This window comes from Lissotriton vulgaris, chromosome 5, assembly GCF_964263255.1.
Source record: "Lissotriton vulgaris chromosome 5, aLisVul1.2, whole genome shotgun sequence".
Lineage (NCBI taxonomy): Eukaryota > Metazoa > Chordata > Amphibia > Caudata > Salamandridae > Lissotriton > Lissotriton vulgaris.
This window is the reverse complement of record NC_141693.1, coordinates 1,325,282,481-1,325,300,291: the sequence shown is the minus strand read 5'-3', so window position 1 is coordinate 1,325,300,291 and position 17,811 is coordinate 1,325,282,481. Positions and strand designations below refer to the sequence as shown.

At 47.8% G+C, this 17,811-nt stretch overlaps 1 protein-coding gene across 1 annotated transcript in view; it reads left to right on the top strand.

The window, feature by feature from the left end:
* Nucleotides 1–3,102: 3,102 nt before the first annotated feature.
* TULP1 (TUB like protein 1) overlaps nucleotides 3,103–17,811 on the top strand; it is a 628,127-nt gene continuing 613,418 nt past the window's right edge. Inside the window, exon 1 of the mRNA XM_086920352.1 lies at nucleotides 3,103–3,207. Within this exon, the coding sequence (XP_086776478.1) occupies nucleotides 3,161–3,207 (47 nt within the window). The 5' untranslated portion in view covers nucleotides 3,103–3,160. The remainder of the gene's footprint in view (nucleotides 3,208–17,811) is intronic.

Here is a 17,811-nt window from a genome sequence, read left to right as displayed (position 1 = left end):
TTAAGTCCAGCTTCCCTCCATCGTTTTGTGTCTCTTTTTCATCTTCCTTATATATACTAGAGGTAGCGGAATAGTCCCATACAAGCCTTTTAGTTGTTCCCTTATGCATGTTCTGTGGAGAGCCTGCTCTTCTAGCTGCAGATTTGCGCTTCTTTTGCGTGCCTCTCCCTCTAGAAGTGTCGCTATCCTCAGAGCTTGAGAGTGAGCCTGATATGTCTTTTTCCTCCTCACTACTTGCTAATGTTGACTCTGATTCTGACTCTGTTTCCTCTGGGATAGAGAAGAACCCATCGCCATCAGCCCCTTCAGCCCCTTCAGCGCAGACCGCCCCCTCCATATTGTCATCGTATGTCTCCTGTACAATAGTCTCTTTGCCTTTGGCTTGTAGCTGCTCTTCCCGAATTTCATCTTCTACCTCTTTAAGGGCCTCGAGCATTTGCCCTGTATTTGATATCATACCCCCACTGCTTGCCTCTCTCACCTCTTGAGCCGGGTCGTAGTCCTGCAGCTCCAGCGTCTGTTCTTGCTCCAAAGCGCCGCCGTCTGACTGTGCCTGCGCTGCCGTCTGATGCTCCGCCGGAGGCTCCGCGGGAAGCGTGAGCTCCGTAGATTCTGGTTGCTTGGCAACGCTTTGGCTTGCGTCCTCGAGGACGTTCTGAGCTGAGCCTGCGGGCGGTTTGACAGGCGCGTCTTGCAAAGTTCCTGGCGCTCCAAGGCTTCCCGATGCCTCCGCCCTCACCCTGGCACCAAAAGCCTCGGACACTGAAGGCTGCCGATACACGGTATCACTTCTCTTTCTTTCCGCTGCATCCCGTGTCCCTGGCGCGTTGCTAGCGCTTCTCATGTCTTTATTTTGGTTCGGCATTTTCTCTTTTTCGCCGGCTTTCTCCAGTTTTCTTAGTTGTGTCTTTGTTAAGGTGGAGACCGTGGGGGTTATCTTTTTGTTGTTAGGTGGCACTTTTGTTTTAGGAATAGCGCCTGATCTGCTCGATTCCTTTTGAGATGATTCCTTGCTTGTAGCGCTCGACATGGGTAACTGTTGCTGAGTTTTCTCTTTTCCTCGTGTGGCCATCCCTGCCATCAATACATTAAAGATTCTGAAGTACCACGATTTTGTTTTCTTGAATAGATTTGCAAAGTTAGTAAAGCCTCCGCGGTAAATCAAAACTGTGGATTGCATACTGCTTGCAGTTCTCCATTAGCGCCTGGATTTTTACTCATCAGCAGGAGAGGGGTCTGAGTGCGACTTACTCCCACAGCGCCTCGGCGGCCATCTTGCCCCTCCGTGTTTTCTTTTTCTCATTGTATTTCATTTACCTGCTCAATTGTATCGCATGCTTTTACATGCTTTTTTAAAAAAAAATATTGCTATTGTGGTTTTTTATGAATTTTGTTTAATAAAAAAACTGTCTTTGCTACGGAAGTGGGTTGTTGTGTCCTATCACTATTACGTGGGCAAGTCCTGTTCATTACCGCCTGGGTTGATACCTTCACAGTAGATTCCTATTTGGGACTGCTGTGGCTTACTTGAATCGGAATCTTACTCCCTATTACCCCCAAATCCAGTTAAGATCTACTGGGAAACTGCTGCTTGTACCACGCAAGTATTTTTTGCCAGAGAACATGATTTATACACAACCTCTCATTCAGTTTAAGAGAGAACTGAATACTTCTTTGAGTAATGGTGATGCCTTGGTATTTAAGCTGTGTCTAGTTGCTCACCTGGGTTTATAGATCTTCATAAACAATGATGTGTAAAGACACTTGGTCGTCAGTAGATAAAGTGAAAGGATTCTTTAGAGGAGGGAGAGCTGTATGTTGATGCCATTGACCAAACCTGGTGACTCATGGGCATTAAAAAGAGAGCTCAGAATTGGCTGTGGTCGAAAGTTGATCATCTAAATTTGTTGGAGGCCTTATTAGGGGTATTGGTTGTGTTCGGGAAAAGGGCATTCCCTTTCCTTAAAAGGGACATGCTGTCAAACAATAACTAAAACATGTTCACTATGACGCCATACATTTTTAAGCATTACAGATTACAATGTTAAACTTCCAATCTCTGGTGCCAAAGTACTGAGAGGATCTTAATGCTTATCGGAGTGCCTGGCTGATTTCAACATGTCTGTCAGGACTGATTTTGGTTTCCAGCCTGGCCATGGTTAATTTGCAAAAATAATCCCCTCAATCCCAGTGCTGGGAGGACTGCTAACGAGCCTGGAATAAGCGGTGCCGTAGGTCTCGGATTACAGAAAGCGATACAATTAAATAATTTGTATTTGTTTTTAAAATCAATCCTTTTATTCTAAATTGCAGCGAGTACAGTACAATCCTTCTCCAACCACATACAAAACTCTTAGTCTATGTTCACTATTAGAATAAGACGCGGAGGGTTTGGCAAATTGGCTTTACCTTGCAAATATATGTTCTTTGAAACTACTTGCGAAGTGAACTCCTTGGAACCTCAGTGCACGACTCGATGGAAAAAAAATACCTGCATGAGGCCAGTTATCGTGGAGTGACGGGGAGAAAGTAAAAGCGTAGCTAATTTATATCCACGCTAATTCCAATAAGTAATATCACAGCTAAAATATCAAATTAAAGAGCGGGCGGCTGGACATAGGAAGAGACTGGCTCCAGTCTTGAGTGCACGGCACGCAAAGCGGAAGGCTGCGTCACCAGCGATACTGCTTCCGTCTTGCGCAGGCAGGGGCTGTTGTTATTGGGCACGGGCTGTACATGCTCTGCCTCTTGCAGGCCTCAATTAGCCTGATGAGTGTACTTGTACTGGTTTATCCCCTCTTGTTTTGGATCTGCCTTTAATGAATTAGCGTGACAGATGCTGAACCTTGTCACATCTCCCACGAGGATGGAAGCCTCTGAAATCCTATTACCGAGTTTCGAGGAAAAATAAAGTTAATCGTGTCTATCATTGGCGTACAGCGCGAGGCCTCTGAGCGTGGCCTGTCCAGTCTATATATCTGATTTCTTCGAGGAGCTTAGCACTGTGGATCATGGTACGCACTGGAGGGTGTTCCTGGGAAGGCTGCCGCTAGGAAGCGTGTGCGGATCGAGGTGAAGTCGTGGTCAGCTTGTTGGGAATTCTCTACCTCGGCGACCCCGGACTCGGCCTGCAGGCTGAAGGTGCACCCGCCAGACCGTCATGCCACTGCACTCGGACATCTTGCGTGAGGTGTGGATGTCGGACACGTGAGTACGCCCACCTCCCTGGAGGTATCTCTCTGAATTGGCCTGAAGGACTCCTGGGGAGGGCGAAGAAAACGCGCATATTTGTATCTCAGGCGGGAGCATGTCCGCGATACATCTAATAGGTCAGTGTCACTGTGTTCGGGTAAGAGGCATTTAAGGCTGCCGCTGGTCTGAAATGTCAAAAGGGGTGGGGACGGGCCAGTGACATCATCATCTCATAAGAACCCCCTTCACACCAACAAAGTCAAATGTGATCGAATAGTTGTGTACTTTAAGAAACGTGAACTGCATTGCCAGGACCCTACAAGTATGAGGAAAATAATCCTGTTACTGATAGCTACCTGCCTATGGTTTAATATGTATACATTTTGGGACAGTGGCAAATCTTTCAAATGCACTATATGAGGCAAATACTGTATGCAGAGGACTGGTGAATGTGAAATTGTGAGGATTTCAGGCAACCGCTGAAAAAAATGTAGGACTGGTGATTCGCCAGTCACGTATCAAGTGTAACTTGTCTCCAGTGACTTTGCATTATCCGATTCCGCATCCTACCAAACTATAGGCACTGGTTTTGGTTGATAATGTGACTGACTGTACCAAAATAGGTGCCTAGAGGGAGCATAGAAGGGGCGCCTTCCACTCAATGTATATCATCTCACAAAAGAACCCCTTCATGTCACCAAAGTTAATTACAATCTAGGGTTATGGACTCTATTTAACTTATGAAAATATGTTAGGGACCAGTACTGGCCTATAGTAAGCTTAATTTTCTGCCATAGGCAAGTATTTTTTTTATGGCAGAGTGCTGTGAGGAATACACTTCTCACTTGGGAGAATTAGGAGATGTTGAACTTGGCCCTTTCTGCAGTCATTCACAAATGTTTTGCCTTCATCGTCTTGTTTTCTGAACCTGTTTTGTTGGCTTTTTGGTTTAGGACTCTGAATACCAGAGCTAAAGGGCGTGTGCTCTTTTTTTTCCTAAACATGGTAAAATTGGCTTACATCTGATTGACACATTTAATTTACTTGTAAGTCCCTAGTTAAACGGTACTGCATGTATCCGGGGCCTGTAAGTTAAATACTACTAGTGGGCCAGCAGCACTCAATGTGTCAGTCACTTTTGTAGCCCTCTAAACATGTCTCAGGCCTGCCATTGCAGCCTGTGTGTGCAAGGGTTGTAAGCGTGTATTCCTCCTTTCCCAATCTTTGTATTAATTCCCATCAATGGGTAACATTTTTCATTAGATACTACAGTACCAATTGATAGATGTGAGCAAGTTTCTTTTTATTAATGTTCTCTCAAGATTTTATCCTTTTATGCTCATTTTTTATTTAACCATTAAACAGTTAATTCATACAGCAAAAGACAGAACAAAGCATCATATATACAAAGTCACATGATGTAGCATTCATCATCCATAGTCTTCGAGGCGCAGCAATCATCAGTTCTGAGGTCCCCGGGTAAATCCTCTGTGTTTACCCGGGGACCTCCGAACTGATGATTGCTGCGCCTCAAAGACTATGGATGATGAATGCTACATCATGTGACTTTGTATATATACGATGCTTTGCTGTCTGGCAAAGAAAAGACTACAAACTAGCATTGAGAAAGCCCTGGCTCTACTCGCCAAACAGGGCGAAACACGTGTCGGCTGTTCTGTCCTTTGCTGTATGAATTAACTTTTTAATGCACATAGGAAAAGTGAGCATAAAAGGATAAAATCTTGAGAGAACATTAATAAAAAGAAACTTGCTCACATCTATCAATTGGTACTGTAGTATCTAAGGAAATTTTTTACCATTGATGGGAATGAATACAAAGATTGGGAAAGGAAGAATACACGCTTACAACCCTTGCACAATTTGTTTCCTAGAGGCTTTAGAGGTCCAGAGCCTTAAGCCAACTTTCCTCCAAGTAAAAACAGATTTGGGATTCATATCCAGTCTTGGGATTCCTGGACTTTATTTGTCTCCTCTTCACTCATTGCAGCCTGTGTGTGCAGTTTAAACTGCCATTTCGTCCTGGCAAAATAAACCTTTTGCCAGACCTAAACCTTCCTTTTTAATACCTAAAAGGTACCCCTAGGGTAGTCCCTACACAGCCCATAGGGCAGAGTGCAGTGTATTTAAAAAGTTGGACTTGTACTTTTACCTTTTAGATGTCCTGGTACTGAAAAGCATTTAAATTTGTTTTACGCTGCCGTAAGGCCTAGATCTCCTATAGGATAACATTGGGTTGCTACAATTTTTAAAGGCTAACCAGATATAGGTTTCATGTTTGGTGTCTGAGAAATTGTAATTACAAATTCTCTTTAATATTAAAGTCTGATTTTAAATTACAATTTTGAAAATACCACTTTTAGAAAGTTGGCATTTTCCTGCCCTATTTATTTGGTAGCTGAAGCCTGTACTTGGACTTTGTTTATTCCTCCCAGACTGCCACACATTAGAGGGATTAGGTGTGACTGGATGGGCAATCAACGGGCAGGATGGGAGGGTGGAGCTGGGCGCAGCCTCACTTGCAACTGAATAGGCTGTGCTATGCCTTCACACAAAGGTCTTTGTCTCCACTGCATTGTACATGCAGCCAGTTTGGAGCCAGGTCAGGGGAGGCAGGAAACTTCAAGGACCTCAAACAGAATTCCCTTGAAACTTCTACTTCAAAGAAGGCACTAGGTATAAAAACAGGTCCCTTAGACCCACTCTTCTGTACAATCCTGGACCTGTGAATGCTACTGAAGAAGGATTGTTGGGCTACTTTGCTGCCAGAAGGATTGCCACTCTGTTGCCCTGCCACTCTGCTGCCCTGCTACTCTGCTGCCCTGCTACTCTGCTGCCCTGCTGCTGCTCTTCTGCCTGCTGCCCTGCTTACTGAAAAGGAAGACTGGACTTACACTCTTAATACCAGCCTGAAGTGACTCCAAGGGTCAACCAGCTGACATCTTTTGGTCTATAGGAACATAACAAGCTCCAGAAGCTCCCTGCAACTGCCCAGCTCATCGGCTGCCTGGATCTGCTGTCTGGACCTGCCAGAGCCCTGCTGGCATCTGCTAGAGAGAGTTCCTGACCCCAACGAGGCGCCTGTCACTCCCTGGACCCTTGTTGTGGCATCAGTTGAGCTTATCTCTAAAGAAGATGAGAATTCCGGATGTTTTGGGATCTTCGTGAATGCAAGCAGACCTGTTCCAACAAAGATCTTGCCGCCCGTGCTGCCTGCCAATGCAAAGTTCATGTGAACCCAACTCTTCGCACCACAGTGACTGCCAACGAGGCAGTCATGGCAAGATCTACACTTTGCGCTACAGTATTGACAGCTGGCAGTGACCGCCAAAATGAAGCCTCAGCAATGACCGTTTGTGATGCTCATCAGGGTGTTCTTGCTACGACGACTGTCTGCAGCACCCAGCCTGCTCTTTGCACTATGTCGATGACCATCCATGATGCTCCCCCTGCGCCTTGTGGCCCCTTTCACCTCTAAGGAAACTCTTTGCGCTTAACTTTGAAGGTAACTTTTTCAGCCGACTAACCTGGTCCCTGTATCCGGACTGCGCTCTATCGTGGTTGACCTGAGCTTGTGGCCTTCATCCGGTCTTGCATGACTAGATAGCTGTGAGTGGCACTTTGTGCTTTTAGGTGCTTTACTTACCTGAAATCTTAAAAATTGCAAATATCTGATTCAACTTGACGTTTTGGTTTCAGATAAATAAAAAAATAACCTATTTTCTAAATTGGTGTGGGATTTTTCTTGTGTTGTGCTTTCACTTTATTACCGTTTGAAGTGCTGCATAAATCCTTCACACATTGCTCTTAAAGTAAGCCTGACTGCTTTGTGTGAAGCTACCTGAGCATTAAACATAGGTTAATTTGGGGTTTTCTTGTGACTTCACCCTGATAGAAATTGTGGTTCCTGCTTGAGAAGGTTTCCACCCCCGCTCAAACAGTACCCCAGATTCCAACATTGGTGCTCAGAGATGAGAATAGGACTTGTCTGTTCAGTGCCATATAGTGATTTTGGGTAGCAATAAAAATTCCAGATACATTATTTGGTGCCAATTGTAGTATTTCTTAATTCTCCTTGATTGGCTCTTTTGCTTTTTCCTAATTTACTCTCATTCTACCTGACTGTGGCTACGTGTGCAAGAACGGAATTTGAGCTCACCAACCTGGAGAGCTACACTGTGGTTGAGCTCAGGCAGTTCTGTAGGGAAAGGGGTCTTCCAACCAACCACCAAGAAGTTGGAACTTCAAAAAGCTCTAAGGGCCTGGGCGGAAGGTCACCAGTGACTGACAGTAACAGACGACCGTGAGAGGGAGGATGATGCGGAGGAGCACAAAGAGGTTCTGGATCCTCCAGTCCTGAGATGCAGCATTCAGGGAAAGGGGATGACTTGTCTCCTGGATTGGAACTCCTGGCAGAGCGGAGAGCATGTGTCTTCACAAGGCCTGTCCCCAGAAGAATTTGTGGACAGGGAGGCGGAGAAGAAGTTCAAGCTGCAAATGGTCAAGTTCAAGATAGAGGAAAGAAACCAGCCATGGAGGCAGAGGAGAGAAAAATGGGCCACAAAAGGAGTCTAAGAGAGCTGGACATAAAAGCTAGGCAAGTGGAGTCCAGCAATGTTGGTGGCAGCATACCTGCAGTCCCCTCTGAAGACAAGAAGTTCAACATCCCAAAGGACCTGGGGCCACATGTATGACCGTTTTGTTTTGTGACTCGCAATTTTTGCGAATTTTAGCGACTCACAATTTGTAAGTCGCAAAAGGAAATTTACTAATGTCTCTCAGACACATTTTGTGATTACCAATGAGGTCGCAAATGACCTACCAACATCAATATTCAGGAGGCAAGTCGCAGTTTGCGATCCATTGGGACTGGGCAAAAACACAGGGATGGTGGCCTGCTAGGGACAGCAGATCCCCATGTCTGTGTTTGCTTTTTAACTAAAGCAACTTAAAAAAAAAATGAAGACCATTTTCCTCAAAGGAAAATGCGATCATTTTCAAAAACAAAAATCAAACATTTTAGTTTAATTTTTTAAGAGTAGGCAGTGGTCCGTGGACTACTTCTTGCTCTTAAAATACATTTTCGCTGCCAATCACAAAGGGAAATGGGTTCCTTCGGGACCCCTTCCCCATTTGCGAAACCCCTTCCCCTTTGCGAGTGGATGACCACCTATTTAAATTAGACAATAAACTATGTTTGCGACCACATTCCCGCCACAAAACTGTCTTACATTCCCCAGCGACTCACTATTAGGAAGAGACACCCTTGGCACACCCCTTCCTAATAGTGATACGCACACCCCTTCCTAATATTGACTTGCAAAATGGGGCTGATACATGCTACAATCCTTTTCAGTGGTTGCAAACGGCCCGAATCTCTGCTTGCAGCCGCTAAAAACGGCAGTGCACTTGGCCCCTGGTGCCTAATTTTGCTGTGGCAGATAACATCAGCAAGTTGTTTGAAGCCCATGAGGTTGCTCAAGAGATGAAAAGGGTTCCTGAGGAGGAGCTAGTCACTGTAGGCAAATACATAGCGACCGGAGGGACAACCTACTGGCCCTAGAGAAGGTGGAAATGATGAGGTATCCCCCCCATGAACAACACCCATACCAGGATGAATGGCCTCATCGTATTAAAGTATAGGCAAATGTTTAGGGACAGCCAGAAGCTGGCCCTTCAGACTTGGGTGAATTGTGTAGATTTTGTTTGCAAGGCACAGAAGGGTTAGATGAAGGGTAGATAAGTGAGAGATTACCAGATGTTGTACAATTTGGTGGCAAGAGAGCACATGTTCAGTCTTTGTTTTGCAGAGCTGCTCCAACACCTGATTGATAGCAAGCTCTCCAAACCCGGGGGCTTGCTAAGGAGGCAGACCTCTGGCTTAGCACCAGGGTCCCGAGAAAGTACTTTGGAGTGTTCCCATGAAGGGTGACTCGGGTTCCCCCAGTAGAGTGAGGGGGAGGTTAATTTGATCCAGACAAGTCCCAGAGTAAGATGGGGAAGGAGTTCCCAAGCCCTTTCTAAGAAATGGGGGTAGGGGGAGTTCTGGTGGGCGGCGGCCCAGGGCGCCCCATTTCCATCCAGCTACCTTGAGTGTTCCCAGCTAGGACACAAGCAGGGGGAATCCGGCTGTTCTAAGAAACTACATACTGGTGGGACCTCTACAGGGGTCATCAATGTGGCTTAGGAGTAAGTGGTCCTCATTGGCAGGTCAGAGACCATCTCATGATCATCCTTAGCTGGGAGGTAGATTTAGACGGTGAACTGGTGGTCTATGAGGGTGGACGTCTTCACTTCCACTAGGTTTAAGTGAATGGGAGCTTTGAGGGACACCGGAGCTAGCCAGACCATAGTAGTGGAACAGCTGGTTTCCCCAGACATGAGTCCCTTGCTCACTGCACCATCAGGATTCAAGCAAGCCGGGCCGAAGACGGCTGTAATGCCAGAAACCGGTCCCCGGAAGCTTGTTTTCTTTCCAGTAAAAGAATTGGCTTGGTAGTTTGGTCTGCCCTGTTCCCATGATGCACTGGGCCAGGGACAGACTAATTTGCATGTAGCCAGGTTCTGAGCTGGGATGGTGCAGTGAGCTAAAAAACGGTGATGGATCAAGCCCTGATCTGTTGACTGGGTACGAGTGTTCTGCTTAATTCAGATACTCTGTCCATCACCACCCCCTTTTCTGAATCGTTTTGTCCACCATAAGCGTGGAAGGGTATGCTCAGACATGAGTCCCTTGCTCATTGCACCATCAGGATTCAAGCAAGCCGGGCCGAAGACGGCTGTAATGCCAGAATCCGGTCCCCGGAAGCTTGTTTCCTTTCCAGTAAAAGAATTGGCTTGGTAGTTTGGTCTGCCCTGTTCCCATGATGCACTGGGCCAGGGACAGACTAATTTGCATGTTGCCAGGTTCTGAGCTGGGATGGTTCAGTGAGCTAAAAAACGGTGATGGATCAAGCCCTGATCTGTTGACTGGGTACGAGTGTTCTGCTTTATTCAGATGCTCTGTCCATCACCACCCCCTTTTCTGAATCGTTTTGTCCACCATAAGCGTGGAAGGTTATGCTCAGACATGAGTCCCTTGCTCACTGCACCACCAGGATTCAAGCAAGCCGGGCCGAAGACGGCTGTAATGCCAGAAACCGGTCCCCGGAAGCTTGTTTCCTTTCCAGTAAAAGAATTGGCTTGGTAGTTTGGTCTGCCCTGTTCCCATGATGCACTGGGCCAGGGACAGACTAATTTGCATGTAGCCAGGTTCTGAGCTGGGATGGTGCAGTGAGCTAAAAAACGGTGATGGATCAAGCCCTGATCTGTTGACTGGGTACGAGTGTTCTGCTTAATTCAGATACTCTGTCCATCACCACCCCCTTTTCTGAATCGTTTTGTCCACCATAAGCGTGGAAGGGTATGCTCAGACATGAGTCCCTTGCTCACTGCACCATCAGGATTCAAGCAAGCCGGGCCGAAGACGGCTGTAATGCCAGAATCCGGTCCCCGGAAGCTTGTTTCCTTTCCAGTAAAAGAATTGGCTTGGTAGTTTGGTCTGCCCTGTTCCCATGATGCACTGGGCCAGGGACAGACTAATTTGCATGTTGCCAGGTTCTGAGCTGGGATGGTTCAGTGAGCTAAAAAACGGTGATGGATCAAGCCCTGATCTGTTGACTGGGTACGAGTGTTCTGCTTTATTCAGATGCTCTGTCCATCACCACCCCCTTTTCTGAATCGTTTTGTCCACCATAAGCGTGGAAGGTTATGCTCAGACATGAGTCCCTTGCTCACTGCACCACCAGGATTCAAGCAAGCCGGGCCGAAGACGGCTGTAATGCCAGAAACCGGTCCCCGGAAGCTTGTTTCCTTTCCAGTAAAAGAATTGGCTTGGTAGTTTGGTCTGCCCTGTTCCCATGATGCACTGGGCCAGGGACAGACTAATTTGCATGTAGCCAGGTTCTGAGCTGGGATGGTGCAGTGAGCTAAACAACGGTGATGGATCAAGCCCTGATCTGTTGACTGGGTACGAGTGTTCTGCTTAATTCAGATACTCTGTCCATCACCACCCCCTTTTCTGAATCGTTTTGTCCACCATAAGCGTGGAAGGGTATGCTCAGACATGAGTCCCTTGCTCACTGGACCATCAGGATCCAAGCAAGCCGGGCCGAAGACGGCTGTAATGCCAGAAACCGGTCCCCGGAAGCTTGTTTCCTTTCCAGTAAAATAATTGGCTTGGTAGTTTGGTCTGCCCTGTTCCCATGATGCACTGGGCCAGGGACAGACTTATTTGAATGTAGCCAGGTTCTGAGCTGGGATGGTGCAGTGAGCTAAAAAACGGTGATGGATCAAGCCCTGATCTGTTGACTGGGTACGAGTGTTCTGCTTAATTCAGATACTCTGTCCATCACCACCCCCTTTTCTGAATGGTTTCCCCAGAGCAGCATTCCTGCCAGGTGTGTAGGGTAACTCCGATCCAGGGGGTAGGACCTTTTCCACACCATGGCCCTGGTATCCCTGAAGTGTGGTGGACTGGTGACCCGGAGGAGGGTCACAGTTTGTCCTCAAATGCCTATAGACTGCATTCTGGCAAATGAGTTGCCCTAGGTGTCAACAGAGCTAGGAGGGCTAGCCGCCCTGGGTGCCCTGACAGTTCAGTTTACTGGGGGTTATGCTCCCTAAGGGAGAGTACAGAGGCCTGGGAGGACCAGTGGATCAGGGATTGCCAGCTCTGAGAACAGAGCATCCCAAGGCTGGCCCTGGTGCGCCACGTCTGACCTGGGGGTGCTCCTTGCGCTATCACAGAGTCAAGGGGCAGGAGATCTGCACCAAGCAGACCCCTGCATGACACAGACAGAGTGTGTCGCTCTTGAATGGTGTGGTGAATTCCCCCTGAAAGTCCTGGCGCGCCAAGTACCTGTTCAGCCTTTAGGATACAGACCCAGAGCTGAGTGGCTAGTGTAGGGTGCCTAACACCCGGATTGTTGCCCTCTCCCACTCTGATAAACCTCACAGGTCAGAGAATCCTGGATGGTCTGGGCCTGGCTGTTGACACTGACAGCTATCAGTGGCCTCTGCTGGTTACTTTTCTTATGGCAGGATTTTCCTTGGTCTGGGCACAGAAGCGTGATCCAAAGCTCAGAATGGGCCAGATTACTTTGTTGGCCATGGTGGTACCGTCTGCCTACTGAGATGCATCTGTGAGCAAGTTATGGTTAGGTGCTTTACAAATGGGGTCCACAAGTGGGTAGAAGTGTTCCCCATGTCTAGTGGTTCAGGAAGGTGTAGACAGAGGGATCCAACAGAGACTAGAGAGGCATGGAACTGACTAGTTCCTCTGCATAACAAGTCCTTGGTTCATGTTCTATCACCTAAGCAGAGAAGCCCATCAAAGTATTGATTTGCCTTCACCCTTCTGTTTGCTGAACCTGGTGTGTGTGCTTTTTAGGACTCTGTGCACTTTACCACTGCTAACCAGTGCTAAAGATCTTGTGCTCCTTCCTATAAATATGGTAGAATTGGCTTGCACCCAACTGCCACATTTAATGTACTTATACGTCCCTAATAGAGTGGTACATCATGTACCCAGGTCCTGTAAATTTAAATGCTACTAGTGTTACATTGTGACACCCACTTAATTATCTCTTTAAACATGTCTTAGGCCTGCCATTGCAGCCTGTTTGCGCAGTTTAACCTGCCATTTTGACCTGGCAAAATAAACCTTTTGCCAAACCTAAACTTTCCTTTTTAATAGAACTGTCACCCATAGGGTAGGCCCTAAACAACTCATAGGTCAGGGTGCAGTGTATTTAAAAAAATGGACATGCATTAAGAACTGCTAGATGTCCTGATAGTGAAAAACTCTTAAAATCATTTTTTCACTACTGTGAAGCCTACCTCTCCCTTAGGATAACATAGGGTTACCTTATTACTGCTAAAGTTTGATTGGGAACAGGAACACATTTCACGTTTGAAGTCTTGGAAACTGTAATTAAAAATCCTCTTCAATGTTAAAGTCTGATTTCAAGTTACAATTTTAAAAATGTAACTTTAAGAAAATTGGCATTTTCCCTTACCTATTTGGTGCCTGAAGTCTGTCCCAGGTCACATTAGTGGGTTTAGTTGGCAGTTGGACTTTGTTCATTTCACCCACATAGCCACACAATAGGAGGATTAGATGTGCCTGCATGGACCATCAACTGGCAGGATGTAAGGGAGGTGGACAGAGCAGGGCATAGTCCCACTTGCAACTGAATAGGCTATGCCCTGCCTTTACACAAAGGACTTGTTACCACTGCATTGTTCATGCAGCCTGTTTGGAGCCAGGGCAGGGGAGGCAGGAAACTTGAAGTATTTTAACCCCTTCCATGCTCATGACAAGGTCAGCTCGTCATGGGTGTTACCTGCGCTGTGCGTTTGACGAGCTGACCTTGTCATGAACAATGGAAAATGTCAATTTCCAGCGCACAGCGGGAAAACCCCATAGCAGCCAAGGTGTTAAAGGGAATTCTCCAGAAACTCCTCCTCCTTTAAAGAAGGCTACAGGTATAAAAATATGACCCTCAGACCCATTCTTCAGTTCATTCCTGGACCTGTGGATACTACAGAAGAACTGCTGTTCTGCTTTGCTGACAGAATAACCACCACGCGGTGCCCTGATACTCTGCTGCACTTCTGCCTGCTACCCTGCTTGCTTAGAAGGAAGAGTGGTCCTGTACCCTTCATCCCAGGCTGAAGTGACTCCCAACAGTCAGCCAGCTGACCTCCTGATTTGAGTTACAGGGACTTAACATGCTCCAGAGGCTCCCTGCAACTGCCCAGCTGACCTGCAACTGAACCTGCCTGAGCCCTGCTCGCATCTACTTATTGAGTTTCGGACAGCCAAGATGTGCACCTCAGGTCCTGGACTCTTGGTTGACATCGTTTAAGCTCCTCTTCAAACAAGAGGAGAAATCCTGAAGTTTTGGGTTCTTAGCAAATGGGCCTATCCGTGCCAAGATCTTGCCACCCACCAATGAGAAGCTTTGGCGAACCCGACTCTTCGCTCCACAGCGATGACGACAACACATGGAAGCACAAGATCTGCACTTGGCAGTTGGGGCGCTAGAGGGTGCGTACGCAAGATGGCCGCACTGGTGTGAGGCTCCTGCGGCCCGAGTCAGAAAATCAACATAATCCTGCCTCACTCAACCTCCAAGACTTCCCCAGAGTGAGGGCTGAGGTACTCTGAGCTGAAGTCACCCAGTAGCAAGTATTTTGCTGGCCCATCACCCGAGCCGGCTTAGAGGTCGAACAAAGTTCCTGACCCAGGGCTGGGCCTTGCAACCTGGACTGGAGCCGGCTTGAAGAGGAGAGCGGGTGCTCCCCGCAGCCGTGACGAACCGCCGTAACAAGCGGATTAGAAAAGGACCTAAACCGGTGCAGAACGGGGAGACAAGGAGGGCCCCACTTTGAGGAATACCCTGGTGGGGACTGACAGAAATCGGCTCGGTCGGAGCCGGAGGAAGTCTGGCACATAGTGAAACTGGAGATACCGCTGAGATGCGATCGTGACAGAGCACTGTGGTGAAGTTCACAGGGTGGGCGCAGAGGACAAAGAGTGGGTGGAGCTCTGGGTGCAACTAAGCAAGTCTGGAAGAGGGCAGTACTGGGGCAGAGAAAGGCATGACTGCCAGTTTAGACACCAGAGTAGGGAGGGCAGGCCGGAGCGGGCTGACACAAGTGGATTGCACCTGAGGCTGACTAAGATCGGAACTGAAGGGGATAGAGCCCTCTGACAGGGGCTGAGAGAACAGCTGTGGGGCTCAGAGACTGACCCCTCCCCCAGCCTTGGATACCTATTTGGTATTTGGAGGGGCTAAAGAAAGACAATAACAATAATCCCTGGAAAAGAAGGGGAAAAACGAAAGAAATAAAAAGTTAAATAAAAAGGTAAATAAAACCCCACTGAGCGGCTGGGGAACGTTATGTGGCGAACGGAGTGCAAGCAGGCAAAATTGCCCTTTGAGCCTCGCAAATCATCAGGCACTCCATAGAATGAAGCAGAGCATGACATAGCGGAGACACTCCATGATGCTTCACAGGCCTGGAAGATTACATGAAAATCCTGTTGGTGACGATGAAACTGAGCCAAACTTAAATTGAGTCCAAGATGGACTCTATGTGTACCCGAATGGACTTTATTGCTCAGAAGCTGGAAAAACAAGATAGCCGAATCGAAGACGTGGAACATAGAATCTCAGATTTAGAGGACACTTTAGAGGGTAGGAGGGAACATTATTGAATATGGAGCGCCTACTGAAATTTATTGCAGCAAAGTATGAGGATTTAGAAGCTTGTTCAATGCGCAATACCATACGCATCTTAGGTATTTTGGAAAGCACGAATACAGGCTGCATGGAGGATTATCTTGAGCTTCTGTTGACATCTATTTTCTTTGCTGATGCTTTCTCGGCGCAGCTGGTGGTGGGGAGAGCTCACCACTTGGTGTCGAGACCCCTCCAGGCGCCATCATTGCAAGGCTCCATAATTACAGTAATCCGGATGCCACTGTCTAGCCAGGGAAAAAAACAGCTTAACTTTGAAGGAAGTAATGAAGCGATTGTAGGAGAGTAGGGTCTGCTTCCTATGGTCACCCCCACTTTTTGCTGTGATTCACTGGTTTTTCGACTTTAGTGTGGCTGTGGGCCTGCTAATCAGACCCACAGCCCAGCTGTTCTCTCTCTAAATTCATACCATGTACTTTAGGTACATCCCTAATTGAGTATTGGGTCACCTTTGTGAGCCACTGTATAGTGTACCATAGGTACCCAGGGCATAGGTGCATCCAAGGCCTACCAGGGACTGCAGCATGTATTATGCCACCCCTGGCTGGCCATCCAAACTGACACAACTGCGCCCATCTTTGTTTCTCAAACTGACACAACTGGCTGATCACTCAGCTGGGGCAAGGTCGTGTAATCTCCCCTTGCTTAGGTATATTAGTCCTATACCTACCATTTTATATAGACACATATATACCTATAAGTCACTCCTATGGCAGGCCTAAACAATCCTGAAGGCAGAGTGCTTGGTTTTATGTGAGATGGTGCTCTAGCACGAGCTGAGCCTGTCTGCAGCTTTCGGAACCATGTCCTTGTAGCTGTTCTACGATATAGCCATACCATATACTCTTAAGTGCATTATAATCCTCGCGGTTAATGCTAACTTTGGTTTGGCTTTATCAAAACATGTTGTGTAAGGTGTCATACGCTTTGAAATACTAAACCCCCCCCCCCCCCCCCCCGCCAGTCCTGTTGGCGGGGGTAGCATTCCACCCTTCTAGAGGGAGAAGACATGTAGTTGTAGCTTTACCTGGTTAAAGTTAAACAGAGCCTCAGCATCACAAAATAGATGCTGCTGCCACAGACACTAGTCTGACCTTCTGCTTCTGGACGAAACTCCGGCAGGGAGGACTTGGCAATAGGTTTCCTGCCTTGTGAGGTGCCAGCACCTCCCCAGACAGGCTATAGTGTATTGGGGCAGGGTGGGTTGAAAGAAATGAGATACTGCCTGGGGGCACACAAGGTGCTCCATGCATAGCCCGGTTCAAACCAGATGCTGGGGCACTCCAGCCCGCTCTGGCGCGAAACTGGACAAAGGGGAAGGGGTGTAACCACCCCCTTCCCAGGTTCCACCCATAGTAGGGACCTAGTAGGTAATCCAGCCCCTTAGATTAGTATAAAGCTAGGAGCTGTGTCTAGCGACATTAGATTATCCTGAACTGAAACTCTGAAACAAAACTCTGGACCTTTCGACATTCTACTGCAACTAAAAGACTGAAGAATCTCTCTTGTGGTCAAGGAGTGACCACCCTGTGCAAACAGGCACTATCCGTGACTTGCCAGTTTGCTTTGTCGACGCTCCCGCCGGAACCCGAAGACTTAGCGACGCAGCCTCTGGACTTCCAGACTCCGACCCACATCCACAGCAAAGCTGAGACCCATGGCGGACACGAGAGAAGTGGGACCAGACTACCTGCAGTACCTGCTTTTTAGCTAACTGTGCAGCTTCGGAGGCGTCCTCGAAGTTGTGCATTGGGACTTGAGAAGCCCCATCCCGAGCCGTAAGTGCACCGAAGCTCAGCTTTCCACACTCTACGAGTGCTGCATGGGGCCTGGCCTGCATTTCTCCTCGAAGCGTCTTCATGGTTGCTAGCCCGTTGGCTAGTGGCCCTCATGAAGACATCCTTTTGAATCAACACCGCTTGCCTGGTTGCTCTGGGCTTGCTCCTGCTTTCCTGTAAAGGGGAAGCTTCCCAGACCTTGCTAGTCTGAACAGAAGCCGATCTTCCCTTCCTGGGTGGGTTGCCTTTGCCAAGGCTTGTTGCATCCAATCCGGAAGCCGACACTGCCAACAGCGAGATCCTTCATGGGACATTCCGTATCCAGCTACTGGTCGTCGTCGAGGCCTCCTGGTCCACGTGGCTGCAGAGACAAGCTTCACTTCTTCCCCTGGTTGCATCTCAACATCGCCTGCTTCCTTCCTGGTCACCGGCTAGTGACCCAGACTCTGTCCCCTCTGCTTTCAGGTTCTTCACTGCTCCGATCCACCCTTGGATCCATCCGGACATTTTCCTCC